Source organism: Chlamydotis macqueenii, chromosome 4, assembly GCF_036417535.1.
Source record: "Chlamydotis macqueenii isolate bChlMac1 chromosome 4, bChlMac1.mat, whole genome shotgun sequence".
NCBI classification, from domain to species: Eukaryota; Metazoa; Chordata; class Aves; order Otidiformes; family Otididae; genus Chlamydotis; species Chlamydotis macqueenii.
The window spans coordinates 45,489,495-45,509,088 of NC_141559.1; the positions used below are offsets into that span (position 1 = coordinate 45,489,495).

Here is a 19,594-nt window from a genome sequence, read left to right on the forward strand (position 1 = left end):
ACTGCTCTCCTCATACCATAGTTAGAAGCAGGCGTGAGTACTTAAAATGCCAAATGAAAATCCCTTTTTATATTTGGCACATTGTTATCTGACACTGAATTGAGGTGTCATGTTTTCCATAAGGATAAATAGGCATTATGTTCTGAGTCACCACTGCCAATTTCCGTTTCAGTCATTAATAGAAATGATATTTTCCTTGGTAACACATCCAGTATTGGAATTTCTTACTTCTTCCATATTTCTACTAGTATTATTAAGCGTAACTCAATCAGTCCACAGAATTCCCCAGCCATCTTAAGTACCTCTTTTGCAAATTTAACATGCAGAATAAGGAAGAATCATAACTATCTCACGGAAAACCTTTTTCTTCTTTACAGTGTTTTACCTGACCCCTTTTTTTCCTGACTCCACATTGTGTCATCTAGTAACTGTGCTTTCTCATCTGGCCTTCTCTCATGTTTTGTTAATTAACCAAACAGTCTTTCCTTGTAGAGGCGAAAATCCAAATAGCGATTACTATAAATAACAGCTGGAGTTAACAGCAGTGCTCACAGTTAATTTTCCCCTTACAATACTGTTTCCTGCTTCTTATAACTGCAGTAGATAAATCACTGAAAAAAAATTCTCAATTGTTAGGTTGTCTTCTTCAGGTTGAATTTTTCTGTAAAGGGTCAACAAAAATAACAAAAACTTTTTCAAAAATAAAGCTGTGGGTGCATGTAATATTTTGTAAGTGCTCTTTCAAAAATCCTCATTGATCTGTAAAATTTCTGCTTTTAGAAACAACCGAAAAATTGAATAGGATGGTGACTCCTATATCAAAGCTTGTCTTTTGTCCTCTCAAAAATTTCCTTCCTTAGCTATAAAACGATATTAAAATGAAAGAAATAATGAAGTTTGAGAATTTCAGTTCACACATGCTCATGAGAAGCTGGCAAAATTACTCTTCTAATAATATTTCTTTTTTTTTTAAAGCTCTGTAACTCATATGTGCCAGCTTAACTGGAAACTCTCCCAGTTGCACAGAACAACCAGCGTTATCCTAATCTAAGGCTACGAAAGCTCTGCAGAAATTGCCATTCCAGCTTGGTACTAGGCAGCCAGTCATGAAAACTGAGTAACAGTTCAGATGTTAATGCTCTCATAGCATTTTGGAGGAATCAACAATGTGAATCCTGAGACTTGAACCCAAAATAGCTGAGAGCAAGACCATGCAGACTGGGAGAACCAGGAACAGAAAGCTACAGATATTGTAATGGAAATCAGAAAGTAGAAACATAGGTAAATAAATAAAGGACCTGACAGTCAATGTGATGCCATGAAAGAGTGGCATGTAAGTGTTCCCAATTTTCTGTTGCAGAGCAACATGAAGCAACTGGAGTCTAGTCTTGCAGCAGTGCAGAATACTGAGAGCTTCCAAAGAGAAATGCATCAGCACTATGTAACAAGTATATAACACTATAAAAATATCAAAGCACTTGAAAAGGGCAGTGGCTTAATCTGGACATTCACATTTCCTGAATAGTTTTGACTTCTGGGAATGAAGTTTCTCTGCCTCATTTCCTCACTTGTAAAATGGGTTTAAAAGGGCCACTCAAGAGAAGCATTCCGAAGAGGACTTCGTTGCTGTTAACAGTATACTCATATTCTGGCGAAAGCAATACTGAAATTAGTTAGGTTAAAAAAAATTGGTTAACAACCTAAATAAAATGAAATATTAAATATTTATTCACTTAATGGCTACAAAAGGGATAGCACATCAAATTATTATAACATTTAAGATTTTATCATAGCACACAGGAAAATGGCACCAAGCTACAATGCAGATAAGCAATACTAGGATTTTTGTTTTGCTTTAAGAACATAGTAATACTGTGACAGACGAGGATCTTCCTAGCTTGACATACTAGCATATTCTCAGCAAATAAAACAAGAACAATGTAATAATTTCTCTGGTATGCTTTCCCCATTTCTGGCAATTAACTATTTTAATTTTAAAACCATTTAAAAAACTTCAAATGCTAGAATTTATGGTCTTCAATTCCCTTTTAATGTAGCTTGGTCAGTTATCATTTCTAAAGAACATAACCAATATATGCGAGATAGCAATATTGCAACTTAAAATGACTAAAAAAGTGGTTAATTTCAAACTCCAGTGCTCAAAGTAGCCTACCCTTTAATGCCTTACTGGTTAGTGGTCAAGCGCAGAAAGAAAGTATTCAGCAGCAGCACCTGTTTACACTAATTCACACTGCTTGTGAAATCTAGTGCAATTTACCCATGACTTAAATGAGGATTTTTTAGAAAAAAAGTATGCTCTATTTTCTGTGATTAATTACATAATCACATTAATAAACTTTAATTTTTTTTTCTGGCAATTCTTCCTCAACGCTTTAGAAAACTGATGTGCTTAATTTTCAGTAAGGCAAGATACACAAGAAAAATAAGACAACTGATATAATATTTAGTCTGTGAAGGCATTTTTTAAAACTAAAGACCGTAAAACCATTAGAAATACAATATACAATATATACTCTATCTTTACTTCTGGAAAATATACTTCCTTCTAATTAAATCTTTTAAAGTAATATCCTTAAATTAGATTAATATAGGCTGTAGAAGAGTAATTATCCTCTCGGCACAAATTCAGCTAAGATAGTTTTCTTCAGAATTTTGAAGATGCATCTAAATGTCTGAAAGTGAAATTTTTTTTTTAAAGACAACATATGTGACAGTATAAGGAATTATTTGTGTGATACTTCATCTGCATGTCTTTCTCCATATATAAGATTCGGCTAAAAATACACAAGAAGTTAAGATAGTCAGCCTGGTTTTGAAACGTCTGGCTAATAACAAATACAACACAAGATAATTTAATTAAATAGGGTGCCGGGCAGAGGAGTGGGAATTCTTAGGTGCTTTCAAGAATACATTGTTTTATAAATTATAGACAATCCACTAGGAGAAACTTCTAAAACAATGACCTCAAAACAGAAAGAGTTTAAAATAAAATCAGGAAGAAGCCACTAGTTCTAGTGTAGAGTTTCTGACTTAAGCATACAGTGCTTGATGAAGGACTCAAAAATGCTGAGAAGCCTGAGCTACTAAAAAGGCAATGTCTAATTCAGTATGAATTAGGGACCTGCTGGCTTGTATTTTAATAGGTGTCTGGTCTGTTAATCCTCAATACTTAAAATGTCATTCGACTCATCTAAAGTTGTTGAATTTTGTTTATATATTTTCCTCCTTGGCATATGTTCGTTAAGCATTTTTTTCTATTATTTTCTATTCAAAGCATTTGAACTGAATATATCTAGACATAGAGCAACTATTTTAAAATGCATTTTCTCATAGATGTGGTTATGCAAAATGTCACCTTAAGTTAACACTGAAGGTAAAGCAAAAATAGCCAGACATACCATGAAACAACTTTCAAAAAATATTAAATGTTCTTTTCAATAATATCCTTCAAAAGTTAAGGATATTATGCATCTATGCTTAGGCACAGAAAAACAAACGAATCACATTTACCTGACAGCTACCTGAAATTCAGAAATTTAAGTGACTGGAAGACATCAAACAGCTGTGGAGTCCTTTTCCAAACAGTAAGTCAAGCCCATTAGCACAAAACAGATGCTACTCTTTCTTTGTAAAATATGAAGACGAAAATTGGCCAAGTACAGACTTGGTGCTACTGTTCTGGGGGAATGAAAAGAAGAAAAGTGGGAGAACACAAACTTTGGTCCAGAGTAGACCAAGCTCAGTTCAGATCTAAACCGCTTTTCCACTGCACTCTGTTGCTATCCTTAAAAATTCTGCAGACTTACTTGACCACATGACAAAGCCACATTCTCAGCACAAAAGCCTGAGAGTTATGTTGCCAACTGAAGCAAACACAACACTGCAAAACACACAAATGAAAGGCTTACATCACCTTTTTATAGCTTTTCTTCCGGCCATACCTTAATGCCATGTCTATCCAGAATCTACACAAACAATACAGCATCAAGTTATAACTGATATACAAAGGGATTCATTCAGATTTCTGCAGATCTCATAATTTATGCTGCTCTCCTGGTAATCCAACTGAAGACTTTAACCAAAAGCCTCTTTCAAAATGCAATGCAATGACAACTTAAGCATTGTAACAGGGGACTATCAGAATAAGTGTTGTAAAACATGTTACCCTCCTCCTCTTAGTAGTCATGCTCTGACTTTTGACACGCATTCTACTGAACAGCTATGTATTTAGATACCATTCCTTTTCTCTCATAAGACTACGAAGCCCACCAGTTCATTTAAAAAGCTTTAATGTATAAAAATTTATCTTATACAAGTTTTGTTCCATATATAGCTTCTCTCTGTGTTTTGGTGTATCGCATTATTTCCATCCTTTCTCAAACTGCTCCAGAAACTCCAAATTCATGCCTTGGGTGGATACAGTAGTAGGTTTTTGTTTTTTTTATTCCTCCACTGTATTAAAATCAGTGCTCTGATACAGTTTAGGTTCTATACAAATCAAGTTCTTCTGGCAGTTGAATGATGCAACCTTCCATTTGTAACATCATGGGAAGTTTGCTTATTCTACTGCGAACATCTAATGAATTTAAATTGGTTTTATTCAAGTGCTTTGTCTTTCCTGTCTGTTGAAAATACTACTCCTATCTTAGAAAACAGTTCTAACATACAGACTTGCATATCTGGATTTCCAGAGAATGGAATTACTGGTCAAGGATTTAAATGTCAATTAGTATCTCTAGACATAACAGACATTCTCTATATCACATGTATTTAAAAACATAAAAAGTAACTCAGATATTTAAGTGATTATGAAATCCCAGTTTTCTAACTTTCTCAGTTCTTTGAAAGAATACACAGAAATTTTAAAGCTGTATCACTTCGTTATACAGCCACTGGATAGCTGCTTTTCACAATGGTGATAGATTCCACTTCAACTACAAGTCAAATATCAAATAATCCCTGCTATCAGCAACATTATCACATGAACATGCTTGATCTGCTTAACCAGTCCATCTAATCACTGACAGTGAAGTTCTATACAGAAGGGAAGTCAGTATAACTGACCTGCTTACAAGTAAATTCAATCTGAGTTCTGCTAAGAAACATAGTAAGTTTGTCCTACAGTATTTGTTGCAGTTCTCTTTGGATACTTAATACAATCCAATTATTACGAGTGTTACAGAAGAAGATTCCGAAATAAGTCATGTCACTTGGAGACATTACAAAAACCAGAAACATGTCAGACAGCAGGCACACACAGCCTGCTGACAGACTCTAGCAAATCTTGTTCCCTAGGAGTTTAAAAAGTTACCACCTCCAGTTGCCCATTCCATTTCTCAGCTAAAGGTTCCTGCCCCTCTTTCTCTCTTCCTGGAAATCAACAGGAAGGAATGTGTATTGGTATTCAGCCACTCCAGTTCAAAATCTGGCAGTTTAAACTGTTGATGAGTTTAAACTAACCTTTACAGTGAAATAAACACTCACACCCCTTACCATCCATTCTTCTACAGAGATAGTAACCTGCTGTTAAAAAGCAGCAGCAAATGATGTGGGGAGAGTACTGTCAAAATGCAGCTCTTAATAAGGATATTTAGCTATAATTGTGATGGCTCAATGTACTGATAGGGCTGTATCAGTGAAACTTTGATGTCTCCTCATTTTGCATCTCTTTCCCTTTGTGTGGCTCCTTTCTTGGGTCCAAATGCTTTCATCATCAACCACGTGTCTATAGAACTTCACCAATTCCTTCTTCAGCAACTAACTCGCTCTCTTCCTTAGGTATGTCGTAGTACAGCCACCATGCTTTTGATACTTGAACTAGATTGACAGAACTAACGTTGCTATTTCTCATTTCTCTAGTAGGCAGAGCAAACACCCTATTTATCTAAATTCATGTAACTGAACCTGGTATTTTTGCAGTTTTTACAGTTACTCTTTTCTTTAATGAACTGCAAAATGTCACATATTCTTATTAAATAGCTGTCTCTAAATAAATAAATAAATCTGTAACATTAAAATCTCAGAAGAGCCATGATGTGTGGATTTGGTTTTCACCATACATAGAGTTGGCACGTGAGAAAGTAACTTGACAGAAATTTTCTGCTTCAATTGTTTTCAAAAGATCAGATTTGCACCTCCAACTAATGCCCCTCTGCCACTTTGAAACCTAGACAGATGTCTTCAGCTGTTTGAATTAATACTGCCTAGACTGATGAAACTATTTTGAATCTAAAGTAATCATTTATTTATGTGTGAGAGCCTTAAATTATGTCATCAAGATGAGACAATTGTCAATTATTCTAAAGCGAAAAGTTTGTTTGAAATAACATCTCAGTTCTGAATCTCTTCTGTTACCAATTTGAATTCCTGTCAAAATGGTTAATTTTATTCTAAATGATAGTCTGTCTTTTAATTTTTCTTTAATCAGTTAACTGGTTTTTTTCTTCTCCATTGCAAACCTGATAAAAAAAAAAGAATTAATCTCTTTCCTTTAACTTTTTACTCACTTTCTTCAAACTTCTGCCAGGTTTTCTTCTAGACTAAGTAAAAGTGGTTTCATTTGTCTCCTTTCTGTGTAAAGTATACACAGAAAGTATATAGGTGCCTATGAATGGTACTAATAAAAGGAATTTTAAAAGTCAATTTCATGACCTGGTAGCAATGAGAGTTAAGAGATTATTTTGCAAGCATATGTCACTATACCCTGACTCCCATGGCTAGTGTTCACATCAGAAAGATTTTTTCCATCCACTAAAATTGGTATCAGTTAAGTGATATCATCGTGACTATCATCATGACAGGGGGAGCAAAACATTCTTTTCCTCAAGCTGAGGCATGACAGTCTCTTCTTGGTGCTTTTACAAGAGACATAAAAATACTTTGTGATGAAGAACTTGCAACTGACTTAGGGAATGAGGTAAAACTAGAGTGAGGGGGATCAGTAGCATATGGGCTTCTTGCCACAGAATGTAAAGCTCAATGAAGTGTGAAAGCTTTGGCTGAATCAGTGATGTATGAAAGGACTTTACCTAACATGGCTTCATATGCCATGGAATGGGCAATAGTAAATCTGTCCGGAGCCAAAAATTAACTGTGTTGGGCTCCAAAACATACTTAAGAGTTGGTTTTGGAGCCAAGAATATTTGGTTCTATCTCTGAAGCAGCATTCTTATACTGCTGAATGAGACAGTTATAAAATATTAAGTTCATACAGAAATCAAAATTTAAAATTCCCTGAGATTTTCTTGCTGGAGGACTAACAATAAAAATACTGAGGCAAGTAAAAATTTCTGTTTGCTTATCTTCTTATTCTCCATATTTTGTAGATCCAAAGCAAAAACATGGAGGTGAGAAGAAGGTTAGAAACAAAAACCCTTCAATGCACTCCAGAAAGACCATTTCTCTTAGCCACAGCCTTTCCACAGCAGTTGTAAAAATGGCCCACCCACAAGTGCTTACTGAAAGGGGGCTGTTGCAATAGAGACAAAAATTCCCCAAGTTGCTCACAGCCACATTTATTTTAATCTTCATCTGCATATCCAGAGCTCCCTAAGAGGCTGTGTGTTGCTACCATCTCTTAAAGAGTTAACATTTCAATAATGAATAAAAGACAAATTCATTAAATGATTTAGACACTTATGGTAAAATTTAGGAAGTATATAATACACAGCCCTAGACCAAAAAGAAGTTATCTATACAGTCCTCATCTAACTAGCTAGGTGCCAAAGATGCCATAGGCATCTACACTTTCACCTGTAAAATTAGTTAGAAGGCCGAAGGTGCTACCACCTGGGCTGAAGTTAACACCTCCCCTTCACCTAGAATTCACAAGCCTCAGACTGTCAGCCAACTCGAAGCTCCTATCTATGTGTACCATGTTAGAACCAGTCTGACTTCAGCGGAAAACCAAAGAACACATAAGTGTCTCTGTTGATGGTTGATGTCCACACTTGCCATTTTGTTTATAGTTGATTAAAGGAATCATTCACTAACTTGAACACCAGAGTAGAAACATATCAACCAAAGAAGGCAAGCTAATCTCTCTCAGGATACTACTCTAATCATCAGCTGCTGACTGGGATCAATCCTGTTGAAGTGCTGACACTACAAAAAAAAGAACACGTATGATTAATACATCAAAGAGTACATAAGAACACAATTCCAAAGTTGGATAATTCTGGAGAAGGACAGAAGAAATAGGAAGAGTTCCACATTTCAGACCTGCTCCTAATCTCATCTCTGCATTTTGTTCAATTAATTTGACATGAAATGAAATTTCTTGAAGTTAGAACCAGCCTGAGCACTGCCATGCCTTACATGCTCTGCTGGTCTATACTGAATAGCTTACACCACTGCATCTTGAAAATGGTCTCCCAAACATTTCAGCCTCCCAAGATTCTGTAAACTTGTTTTCATAATTATAGTATTTGATTCAGTCAGACTAACACAAGTTATTTGGCTGACAGTGAATTCTGACATTAGTATTACGCCACTATTCTTTACAAAATGAGCAGATTTTATATTTTCCACAGAACAATTTGGAACTTACCAGCAAACAGCTATTGTGAATATTCCTCTTTTCTTCTTCCTTCACAACTACCTTCTTAATTTCAAATTTTTTCTCCTTTTTTGATTTTGCAAGATTTCAATCATTAAAAAGTAACAAAAGGTTTCTTTGTTCTGAAATGGTAACAGATCAGCCTTTGAATAAACACCTATCTTCCCCTCAATACTGTGCTTTTAAGGGATATTTATGTAAGGGTTCTACTAAAATAAATCCAAAACATGAGCAACAGACATATTTATTTATCTGTCTTAAGACACATGCTAACATGAATTTGGCTAAACTTTTTGATTTTGGTCTTCTTCAGGTACTTGACTGTTGCTTTGGAAATTTCACTATTTTACTACTGTAAGTTCTGCCTTAGTTACTTACGTTTTCTCCAACAAACAACAGCAGAGTTGTTTAACAGCTAATGAAAAACTCTAAGTAGCAACTATAAGAATTAAAATCAAGAGCAGAGGCAATTGAGTCTTTTGTCTATAGATACAAGAAAAGAATAGCATTCACATTTGGAACCATCTTTTTGATTATAGCAGAGATTTTTCAACTTCTGAAATGTTTAAGTTCCCCAGTTTGCTGTAAAAGCTTCCTTGTTGCTTCTAAGTCTTCAAATATTTTGGGGAAAAGTACTCACTATTCAGTAACCGTTATCCAAGGATTCAGTAACACTACATTCCAGACCATAAATCAAAAATCTTTACATCACAACAATTAATGTTTTGAATAGCAAATCAAAACATAACATAATAACAAGCCAACAAAAACCTTTACACAAGAAACTCTCAGTGTTTCTGGAACTCTTCTGGAATATCAGGACAGTCAAGAATCACCAAACACAAACCAGCAGAGTTTATCATCAGAACGTTGCTAAAGAGCCTATATCCTCTTTGGGCCTGCGACTGACTCCATTATGGCAAATGCACAGACACGCAGAAACCAACAGCACAGGCGAACAGAGGTTCCCAATTGCAAAGAATGTCCCCATAGGCACCTTCACATCCTACATTTAATAATAGTGCTAAATGGAGATGTGCTCCAGATACTCAAGCTGAGTCAAAACACACAGCATTAATATGATCTTTTTCCTCTTCCATTCCCTACCTTTATCTGCAAAGATTTTTCTTCCCTGAATCGCAGACCTGACTCTCAGTTACAGATGAGGAAAAGAAACAGTACCACGATTGCAGAACATACGTATTTCTGAACAGCATGACAGCCCACACCTTCTTCTCCCTATCCCTTCTGTCACCATGAGGCCTTCCACCTCTTTAGACCCCCTGTATCTGAGCTGCTGTTCCTACTCCAGGTATTTACAGCATTGAAATCTTAGGGCTGGGAAGAGGAAACTAAATATAACTGAACCAATGCTGACACCTGTTGTCCACCCACAGAAATCTGTGTTTATCAGGCCTGGTGTACTTAATACAGTGAAACATGGGGAGAAAAACCCATTGGATAGGCTCTCTCTCCCCCTACTTAGACTGCATTATGAAATGTTGCGGGTCCAGGGAGCAGGAATAGGTGCCAAATGTGTGTAAATCATCTCATCTAGAAACCTCCACACACCCACGCGGGACGTTCCCACAGGCAGGCAGGTGACAAAATAAACAACCCACAGCTAGACGGGACACAAACAAGTGGGCACATCTTGTCTTCAGGTGGTTTTTTGTTTGTTTTTTTTCCCCTTCTCTAAACCAGGCCGACGCAGCAGCACTGTGCAGCCTCTCCTAGGAGAGCCGGTCACCTCTGACAAGCGACAGCCACAGGGAACAACGCGTCTCTGCCTCCAAACTCCCAACCTGAGAGCGTGCGAGTCTCAAAAGGCATACACAGCGCAGAACTACCGGGTAAGAGCACCTGCAGGGAGGGCAGCAAGCGGCCGGTGAACAACAGCCCCCCTCCGCCATGTTGCGACCGGGAGCAACTCCTGGCGGAAGCGGAGACAGACGTCCCGCCGCCGCGGGCGCAGGCGCGGTGCGGGAAGGGCGTGGCCTCGCCAAAGAGTCCGCCCAGATGGGGCGGGGCCACGCCCCTCCCCGCCGGCCGCGCGCGCGCCCCCCTTCCTCCGCGGCCCCGGCGAAACCGCCGTTGCCCGTTTCCTGCCGCGTTCCAGCGCCGCCGGGCCCGCTCCGCCCCCTTCCCCCCGACAACGAGCAGCGGCTGGAGCCTGGGAGCCTGCGCGGCGCGGCGGCCGGGCCGAGCGGGGAGATGAACACGGTGCTGTCCCGAGCCAACTCGCTCTTCGCCTTCTCTTTGAGCGTGATGGCGGCGCTCACCTTCGGCTGCTTCATCACCACCGCCTTCAAGGAGCGCAGCGTGCCCGTCAGCATCGCCGTCTCCCGGGTCACGCTGTGAGTGCGGGCGGGAGAGGGGAGGGAGTGGCGGAGGAGGGCCGGGCCGGGCCGGGCGACTGCCGCGCGCTGGGGAGAGGCGGTTTTGTCAGGGGGCTGCGGCTTTTCCTGGGCTGCCCGCTGAGGAGCCGCTGCGGGGCGGGGGACGGCGCAGCGGGGGAGCGGAGGCCCGGCGCCGCGGAGCACCCCGCCGCTGCCGTTCCGGCGGCCGCACGGGCCGGGGCCGCCGAGGTCTCCGCTTCCTGCCCGCTCCCTCGCTCCCCGCCTGGGCCAATGAGGGAGCCCCACGACGCCGCTCCGCCGCCTCACGCCCCGGCCGGGCGGGAGCTGGGGCGGCGCCGCCGCCGGCCTGGGCCCCTTCGGTGGGGGGACAGCGCCTTGCAGTAGGGACCCGCCGAGGGGGCCGGCTGGCCTGCCAGCCCCAGCCGCGATCGCTGTAACGGGGTGTTGACCTCCAGGGGTGTCGACCTATTGGCGGTTTTGGGGGTGGGTGCGAGGACCTAAGTGAACATATCTCCTCAGCAGGTAATTTTTAATGACCCTTGGATTTTTCCACTGGTAATGTATTTTCATTTTGTTTTTGCGAGCACTGTGACAGTAGACTGACTGGGATGGTTTATTTTCCTGTGAAAGGTGCCAGGTGTAGAATACGTAATAACCACATCAGAGGCGTGTTGACCGGAAGACACAGTGCTGATGCAGATTTGTGCCAAGGGAACTTTTTTCAATTTTGCTCTTTGTTGGTTTTGTTTGGTTTTTTGGGTTTTTTTTTTCCAAAAAGGAAACTTTGCCACAGAAAACTTCCTCAGGTTAAGTATGTATGATGTGGAGGGGCTGTAGTCTCACAAGCAATTGAGCAGCTGCTACTGCCACCAGAAAGCGGAGGTCTTTGCTCCTGCTTTTAGCCACATGGTCCTTTAGCACAGCTGCACAAGGCAATCGGGCTCATAAGATGCTTTACTGAGCTGCTTTTACTCAACTGATGAGTTGGGTTGGTTTGGTTTTGGCCAAGTTAGTGAGCTAAAGCAACTCATGGAGCTTTGGAGCCACCTCAAGGTAAGAGGCATGAGTGGATGGCTAGCGGCAGGGTTTGAAAGGGGAGATGAATGCGAATAAAGAGTGAGAATTGCCATCACCTTTTGGATTGGTTTAACACCTCAGGAATATAAACCTCGTGTTTATGCTAGATGGAGGATTGCAAACAGCATAAAACCGGCATAGAAGTGTATTTTTGAGTGTTCCAGTGAGCTTAATATATATGTTGTAGCACACTAATGGCTAATTTGGTTGGAATTTATGCTGCCAGTCCCTTCTGTGGTGCACAGATCTGGTATTAATGAGAGACGTTATACCTCAGTTGCTTTTCTTGAACTTCTGCGCAAGTTCTGCAGACCTCAGGCTTGTTACTCCACCAGATTGACAGTGATTCAGAAATGAAGTCAAGTACTTGATAAGGGTTACTGCTTGAAAAGATCTTGCTTTTTGCAAAGGGATGAAATTCATAGCAAGGCTTAAACTGGGAAGTTTTGGTGTTCTTCTTCTTAACTACTGTCTCCAAAAGTGTTTTTCTTTGCTGTTAACCTTTTTTTTTTTTTTTTTTTTTTTTTTTTTTTTTTTTTTTTTTTTTTTTTAGATTACTGAGCTTAGTTTTAATGAAGTTATTTTTTAATGGAGTAATCTCCAATCTGGAATAAATGTAAGAACATCTTAATTCATCAAATTTTTGTTACATGAGGAATTAAGGTTCGTAGCTGGTTACCAAGCTGCTTATGGTTTTCCTTTTTGTGGAGGGCAGGTTTAGTAAATAAATAAGCTTTGAGAATAAATATGAGAGAACCTACCGTGTCTCTGTTTTCTGGTTTCTCTTTCTAATGTGGGTTAATGTGGCAGTGTCAGATACTCCTCCAAATGTGGTTTTGTAATAAAGCCTTCCAAAATGATATTGTTTTTCCGAAATGTAGAATAAGCATTTTCTTTATACTGTTACTTAAATACATTCCAGGGAGAAATCTTTTGTAAGTTATGTGAACTAGAAGCATAAACTCTGTTTTATCAGAATGATTGAAGTGTCTTGTATGAGACTGAGTGCTAGAGGCTTTTTTTTTTTATGGAAAGTTGAGAAGTAATATTGAAAATGATTGCCAGCAGACAGCTAATGCTGCCAGTGTTCCAATCAGCTTTATATATTTGGAGATGGCTAAGAGGTACTTTAGTGAAATGAAATGTAATGCAGTTTAGGTACAAATAGATAGAGATTGTTGTTAACAGGGAAAAAATGTATAGACTATTTGTATAACTTAGACTACTGTGGCAGCAAGGCCTGTCATTCAAAACTGGAGCTCCATAATTTCTATAAGGCGGGTGTTATTTTGTAATTTTGATTGTATTTTAGCCAAAAGTGTTTAAAAGAAAGTAAAGAAAATGGATGAGGGAAATATATAATAAGAATAATAATTTATGTAATGCATGAAAGAGAAATAATGAGAAAGAATAATCTTGTGTTTTGTTTTGTCTTAGAAAAAATGTAGAAGATTTCACTGGACCTAGAGAAAGAAGTGATCTGGGATTCGTCACATTTGACATTACTGCAGATATCCTTAATGGAAAAGATGGTTTGCCAACATTTTGAAATAAGAACATATTGATATCTATTTTTGTTACATTTTAATCCTCAGTTATTCAGGACTTGAGGCAAACTAACAATTTATCCTTAAAATCTAAATTTGCAGCAGTGAAAAGTAGTATTTTACATAGCTGGGGTGGTAAAACAGAACTTTGAATTGCTGTTCTATCTCTAGTAGGTGACACGGGGTGAGTTGTTTTCTCTCTCTCTCTTTTTCTTTTTTTTTTTTAATGCCTTTTTTTAAAATCAAGCTCTGTAGTGAAGTCCACTGTATGTAATAATGGTAAGTGTGGTTTAACATCTGGACAGTACTAGCGTTAAGTGAAGTTTGTATTGGTGGTTTGAGGTGTGAATTAAGTATAGGGTTTATATAACATACTGTTTTGACAGTCACACTAAATCTAGAATCTTCGATGCACCTTTCAGACTCATTTTGTTGTGAGACTTTCGAAGTTCTGTCCATGTAATAGTTGCGTAGAAGTACCTGTCTTTCTTTAAAAATAAAACGGCATTGTAATCCTTTGCTTGCTTCAATGTTAAACTATCAAATCTTTAACACTGAGTAGCATAAAATTCATTGGGAAGCATATGAGGTACTACAAAATTTATCACGTTACTTTTTGGTCTCTTTCTCACTGCCATACCTTTTTGCAACGTTTCTTTTTTATTTCCTTGTTAGTCTGGTTTTTAATGGGGAAAGAGGGTTGTGTGTGGGTGTGTTCTGTTTGGTTTTGTTTTGGGTAGGTTTTTTGACAATAGAAGGGAAAAATTCTTAGGATTTAGGCTCTTGATATGAAGAATTCTCAGTGTTTTTCTGCCAAAGTCAGTACCAAATACGAGGCAGCATGCTTTGCCTCAGGTGACTGCACAAAGCTTTGCTTTGCAACTGGGCTGAGATTCCTGGGATTTTTCCCTGTGCTGTTTTTTGTCACTGCATTAGGCAAGACATTGATTACCTCTGTTTCAGTTGCCCTGTTTTGGAGAATACTACATTGTGTAAGCAAACACAACAAATTACAAATCTTGAATGCATGTGAACGCTGGATAAACAGATTAATCAGATTTTTGCAAGTGTGTGTTGCACAGGAATAAGAGGGTTTTGTTGGATTTTTTTTTTTTAATTTTATTTTTTTTATTAGCTGGAAGCAGGAGAGGTGAACTCCTAAGTCTGAGTTTTACCTCTGAAATGTTTATACGTATTAAAGCCAGAGACTAACATTCTGAAGTAGATTATTTGAATTGTATACAGTGTATATAGGGGGAGGAGGCAAAATGAGGCAGGACAGGACCACTAAAATAAATTTTCTTACAGAAGGATTAGTTTGCAATATCTGGACATACGGATTCCATGTTGTAATAACTTTTAATAGTAGCAGTAGTTTTAAAATTCTGTAAAAACTGACTTAATCTTTCATGCCTGGTATAAATAAACCTTGCAGTATGTGAAGTTGTAAAATACAACTTTATGGTAGGGGTTTTTTTGGACAAAATTTGTAAAGAGATAGTGGCACATGGTCTCTCTTAATTAACGGAAGCAAATTGTAGTCCTAGGAAGAATTAAATAAAATGTCAGTTAGGAAAAAAAAAAAAACTAGAGAAAGGAAAGGGGAGGAGACTCCCCTTTCACGAACTCTGTAGCTTACTTAATTTATGGCTAACTTTAGCAAGCGTTAAGAAATCCCACAAAGGAGATCTTCTGAATCTTGTTTGTTTTGAGTTAGATTACAAAAAATGTTCAAGTAAAATAGCTCCAACTGTTCTTGCAGCAACAGCAGTTAATTATTTAATCCTTTCCTTACTTGACTTTTGAATTAGAGGCTTAAAAATATGGTTCAATCTTGGGGTGAGTGAAACAAGATAGAACAGATTTTGAGGCTGGCTGGGGGCTCTTTCACTTTTTTTTTTAGATAGTGGCAAATAGAATAAAAAAGAGGACTGTGAAATAAAAGGTTACAGCTAATTTTATTGTGAGTTTAAAAATCTTTAGCAATCACACTTGGTGCATTTTATTGCTAAATAAACAACAGACAAGTATTTATAAAATCAGCTTTATTATACTGACAGTATCAAATGGCAGTCATCAGTTGTTACTGCTGGTCAAAAATCTTGTAGTAAGTAGGTAATTAAATCTGCTAATTGCTTTTGTCCCCTCCAACGTGAAATACTTCCTATAGACTATCTGCTCTATTATAGGCTCTTTGAACTCTACAGTCTGCCAATTTTGTATTTATGTATTGTTTAATGCTATTGTATCTTGATCCACAGTTGGATACCAGGGATCTTTGTTCAAAGCAATTATTTTTACTTATTTACTGAAAAATTCTGTCTTGCTTTTTATGTTTATGGTTTTATAATAGATTGTCTAGCAGCAGATTATGGTTACTCGCGTTGTCAAATATAGAACTCTTAAATCATTGAAGGAAATAGCTAGTAGGTTTAATAAATAAGTTAAAAAACCCAAATCAAAAACCCTGTTGCTTTAATATGATTAAAATCTATGTTAGAATTCCTGGAAGTATTCTGATTTATAAATAAGATGAGGTATGTTGAAATGTAAGAACTCACCGTAGTTATCATAATCTATTTAGATCTAGTAAAAAATAAAACAAGATTATGTAAGTACAATATGGTATTTTTCTTAACTTGCATACATCTGCAGAGTATATTTGACTGGAATGTTAAACAATTGTTTCTATATTTGTCTGCAGAATATTCAACGAAAAACAATGTAAGTATTGAAAAGAAAGTTGAAGCAATTACCCATTTTGTACTGCAGCTATTTTTAACGTTCTGAAGTTCTGCTGGGAAGAGTTAAGGCACCAGTATTTCCTACTAGCTTGGACTGTTTTTACTGGCCTTCACGATTGTTATTTTCTTGACAGTTTAACTGTAAAGTGGGAAGTTCACCCTGATGAAATCTAACTTAATACGTGCCCAGCAGAGTGGGAGAAAAGTAAGACGTGCCGTGGTTGTTCACTTACAATAGTGGACTTACGGTGTCATGATAGCTCAATTTGTTCTTTATTTGAAACAAAGTCTAAATACTGCTTTAAAAGCAACTTACCTTTGCAATTCAAAAGGAAAACCTGTCATACTTTAAGTCTTTTAAAGTCAAGCTTTTAAATGGCTTTCTTGTGTCTTACTGAACTGTTCTGTGTCGTTTTTATTGTATTTTATTTTATTCTGTGCCACACTTCAATGTGTAGTAGTACTAATTTCCCTCCGTGTGAAGCGTTATTTTGTTAAATTAGTTACAGACTGCAAGCATGTACTTCAAGGGTTTTAGATGAATAATGCTATGAAATTCCAGTGACTGAATATGGTCTTGTAAGGTACCTTGCTGACTTAATTACAATTGTATTTTTAGGCTCTAAACCAGGTAGTCCTTTGGGACAAGATCATGTTGAGAGGAGATAATCCAAGGCTGTTCTTAAAAGACATGAAGTCAAAGTACTTTTTCTTTGATGATGGAAATGGTCTCAAGTAAGTAAATATTTTTTTAAGTTATTATTCATTATGTCTTGATATACTTGCATACTTTGCATTTTATATGTGTTTTTATTGATGCGGTAAGGTACCTATAGTCTTATCTGATATCCTGTCAGTGTGTTGCATCTTTGTAGTTTGATTGTTAGAGGATGATACAGGAAGATGATATTTTGGGATACTAGATAGCCTGTTTCTTCTGTAGTCTAGAAGATGCTCTAGTTAATATGAGCAATTGGCTTCTGGGTTTCTGCTTCAAATACTCTTGTCTCTGTAGAGTTGTTTCTGTGATGCCATCAACTCCAAAGGAGTTAGATAATAGTAAAAAAAAAAAAAAGTCTTATCTGGAAAATAGGTAATACTTCATGAAGTAACTACATAAAATTTAAAAAACCCATTGTTTCTGGATCAAGAAAACAATTTGTATCCTAATTTATTTAATATCAGTAATTATTAATTAAATTGTTAACTTGAGTATTTGTGCTGATGGGTTTTTTTGCTTTTGCAGGGGAAACAGGAATATCACTTTGACTCTCTCCTGGAATGTTGTACCAAATGCTGGCATTCTACCTCTTGTAACAGGATCAGGACATGTATCTGTACCTTTTCCAGATAGCTATGAAACAACAAAAAGTTATTAAATTATAATACTGAATCCTAAGCAAGATATTTTTATACTTGTATATTGTGAATAAATTTTATTGCGGTTTCTTCTTACACCCCATGCAGCCCTTCAGTGAAAGGTACTTAAATTTCCTCAGGTCTAGCGGCATAGGAAAAGGAAATGAAAGTTCAGGATCTTTTTTTAAATAAAACATTGAAGATGAAACAAGGGAAAGGTAAATTGCAGAGTAATGATTTTGGGGGAACACTGAGGACTTTTTTTTTTTTCCCTGGCCATCTGGGTATATATCTCCTTTTCTTTTAAATAAACATTTTTAAACCAGAAGATAGTCTTAGTGTGGTTTTTTGAGGTACTGTGATAGTTATTTAATCTGTGTAGAACTCAAATACACCTTCTGGAGTCAGTTTCTTCGAGGACCTGAAGGAAATGGCTGTTCTCTTTCACAGCATTTTGCTAAAAGCCTGCGTAGCATGTTACAGTAAGGTAAGCTTGGTCCTTTCTAGCACTGCCAACAGCTGCTTTGAAAAGTGGTAGTTCATTATCTGTCAGTCAGCCTGGAGATCTTGTTTTGAGTGCCATTGATGTGGCCCACATGCAATTCCCTGTGTATTGTAAAACATTTTAATAACTGCTTATAATGCAGTGAACTGGAAGAATAAAAAGAAATCTTTTCCATGTATTAAGCATAAGTCAGTAAGAATATTAAAAGCTTTAGGTAAAGAAAGACTGTCTACAAAGCAACGGCTTTATTTTTTTTAGGGATCTACTCAGCAGGCAGAATGAACACACTTGTTCCAGAGGGGGCTGGGACAATGAATATTAGAGCGCCCCTTCCATAGCAAGGAATGGGACAGATATCCTCCAGAACAGTATGGGAAAACATTTAAGGAACAGAGAATTTCCCATGGGAACATAGAGAAATTCAGACAGATTTAGCAGCTTGAATATGAATATGAGTCTACTTGCAAGTCTTCCTGATTTGCATCAACCAGGAAAGCAAGCAGTGTGCAGCAGTTCCAGTCAGCATTTCTGCTGAAGTAGTGGCCTCTGTGGTTGCACGTCCTGCTTTTTATGTCCTTCACTCCGCTACAGCGGCAAATGCTTGTCATAGCTGGGAGGACAGAAAGAAGAAACAGGGTGTCAGGATCACCCCTTGGCAATAATAATGGTTTATACTGATCGAGTAGTGTTTCTTGCTCATTGTGTATCCAAGAGGAGAAGCACTTGCCACTGTCACCTTGACATAATTCTTAAGGTACAGATATATTCAAAGTATGGGAGAAGTTAAATTATTGTTGGATGTTGACTGATCTGAATGTGCTGGGGACTTCAAAAAGAGCAAACATAGTCTGAAATTAAAACTGGGTTTTTTAATACTGCAAAACAGAAAAAATAATAGGAGAAATGACGAGAATTGCAGTGTGACAGAACTTTAGAAAGAAGAGATGCAAAAGATTGTAGCAGAGTCTCCCCATTGTGAGTTCACCTAAGAGCTGATGGATTTTGAGGAAGCCAACTTGGTTTTAAAAGGGGATATTTAATATTTGTGAGTTATCCGTAAGTGACTGTCTAGTACATTTTCTGTGTTGGTGTATCAATCAAAGTAGTACTGAAAAATTTCTAAAAACTGCTTTGTCTTTTTCCAAACAAAATTTTGTTTTGTAAGTGAAAATTAAAACATCATTTTCACATGAGTATTTGAGGACAATTTTTCATTTGTATCCAGCATATTTTCATGAATTTCAGTTCTCTGAACAGAATCAGCACATTGAAATATATTCCATTTTTTTCTGTGCTTTGATATCAAATGTATGTATTGCTCTAAAAACTTACAGAGAACTTAAAACTGCTATACAGAAGGAAAACAAATTTTTTTTTTTAGAGATAATTGGGCAAAGTTGTGGAGTTGTGTTGTTAATTGCCAA

At 37.8% G+C, this 19,594-nt stretch overlaps 2 protein-coding genes across 7 annotated transcripts in view; one reads left to right on the forward strand and one right to left on the reverse strand.

The window, feature by feature from the left end:
* ASB5 (ankyrin repeat and SOCS box containing 5) overlaps positions 1–10,530 on the reverse strand; it is a 39,223-nt gene extending 28,693 nt beyond the window's left edge. Inside the window, exon 1 of one of the 6 annotated variants that reach the window (XM_086747516.1) lies at positions 10,329–10,530. In XM_086747516.1, coding sequence (XP_086603642.1) covers positions 10,329–10,491 — 163 coding nt within the window. In that variant the 5' untranslated portion in view covers positions 10,492–10,530. Of the gene's footprint in view, positions 1–8,569; positions 8,687–10,328 lie in introns of those variants that run through there. The other 5 variants (XM_086747512.1, XM_086747514.1, XM_086747519.1 and 2 more) reach the window with 5 other exon arrangements.
* A 95-nt stretch (positions 10,531–10,625) lies between these two features.
* Positions 10,626–17,993, forward strand: SPCS3 (signal peptidase complex subunit 3). Its single transcript, XM_086747410.1, has 5 exons — positions 10,626–10,935; positions 13,453–13,526; positions 16,210–16,286; positions 16,926–17,041; positions 17,553–17,993. The coding sequence occupies exons 1-5, from the start codon at positions 10,793–10,795 to the stop codon at positions 17,683–17,685; spliced, it is 543 nt and encodes a 180-aa protein (XP_086603536.1). The 5' UTR covers positions 10,626–10,792; the 3' UTR covers positions 17,686–17,993.
* The last annotated feature ends 1,601 nt before the right edge of the window (positions 17,994–19,594 follow it).

Bases quoted from the DNA above. Each gene is read 5' to 3' on its own strand.
- SPCS3 (XM_086747410.1), top strand. From the start codon at position 10,793: ATGAACACGGTGCTGTCCCGAGCCAACTCGCTCTTCGCCTTCTCTTTG. The intron at 10,936-13,452 runs GTGAGTGCGGGC...GTTTTGTCTTAG, and splicing joins GCCGTCTCCCGGGTCACGCT to AAAAAATGTAGAAGATTTCA. The intron at 13,527-16,209 runs ATATCCTTAATG...TAACTTGCATAC, and splicing joins CACATTTGACATTACTGCAG to ATCTGCAGAGTATATTTGAC.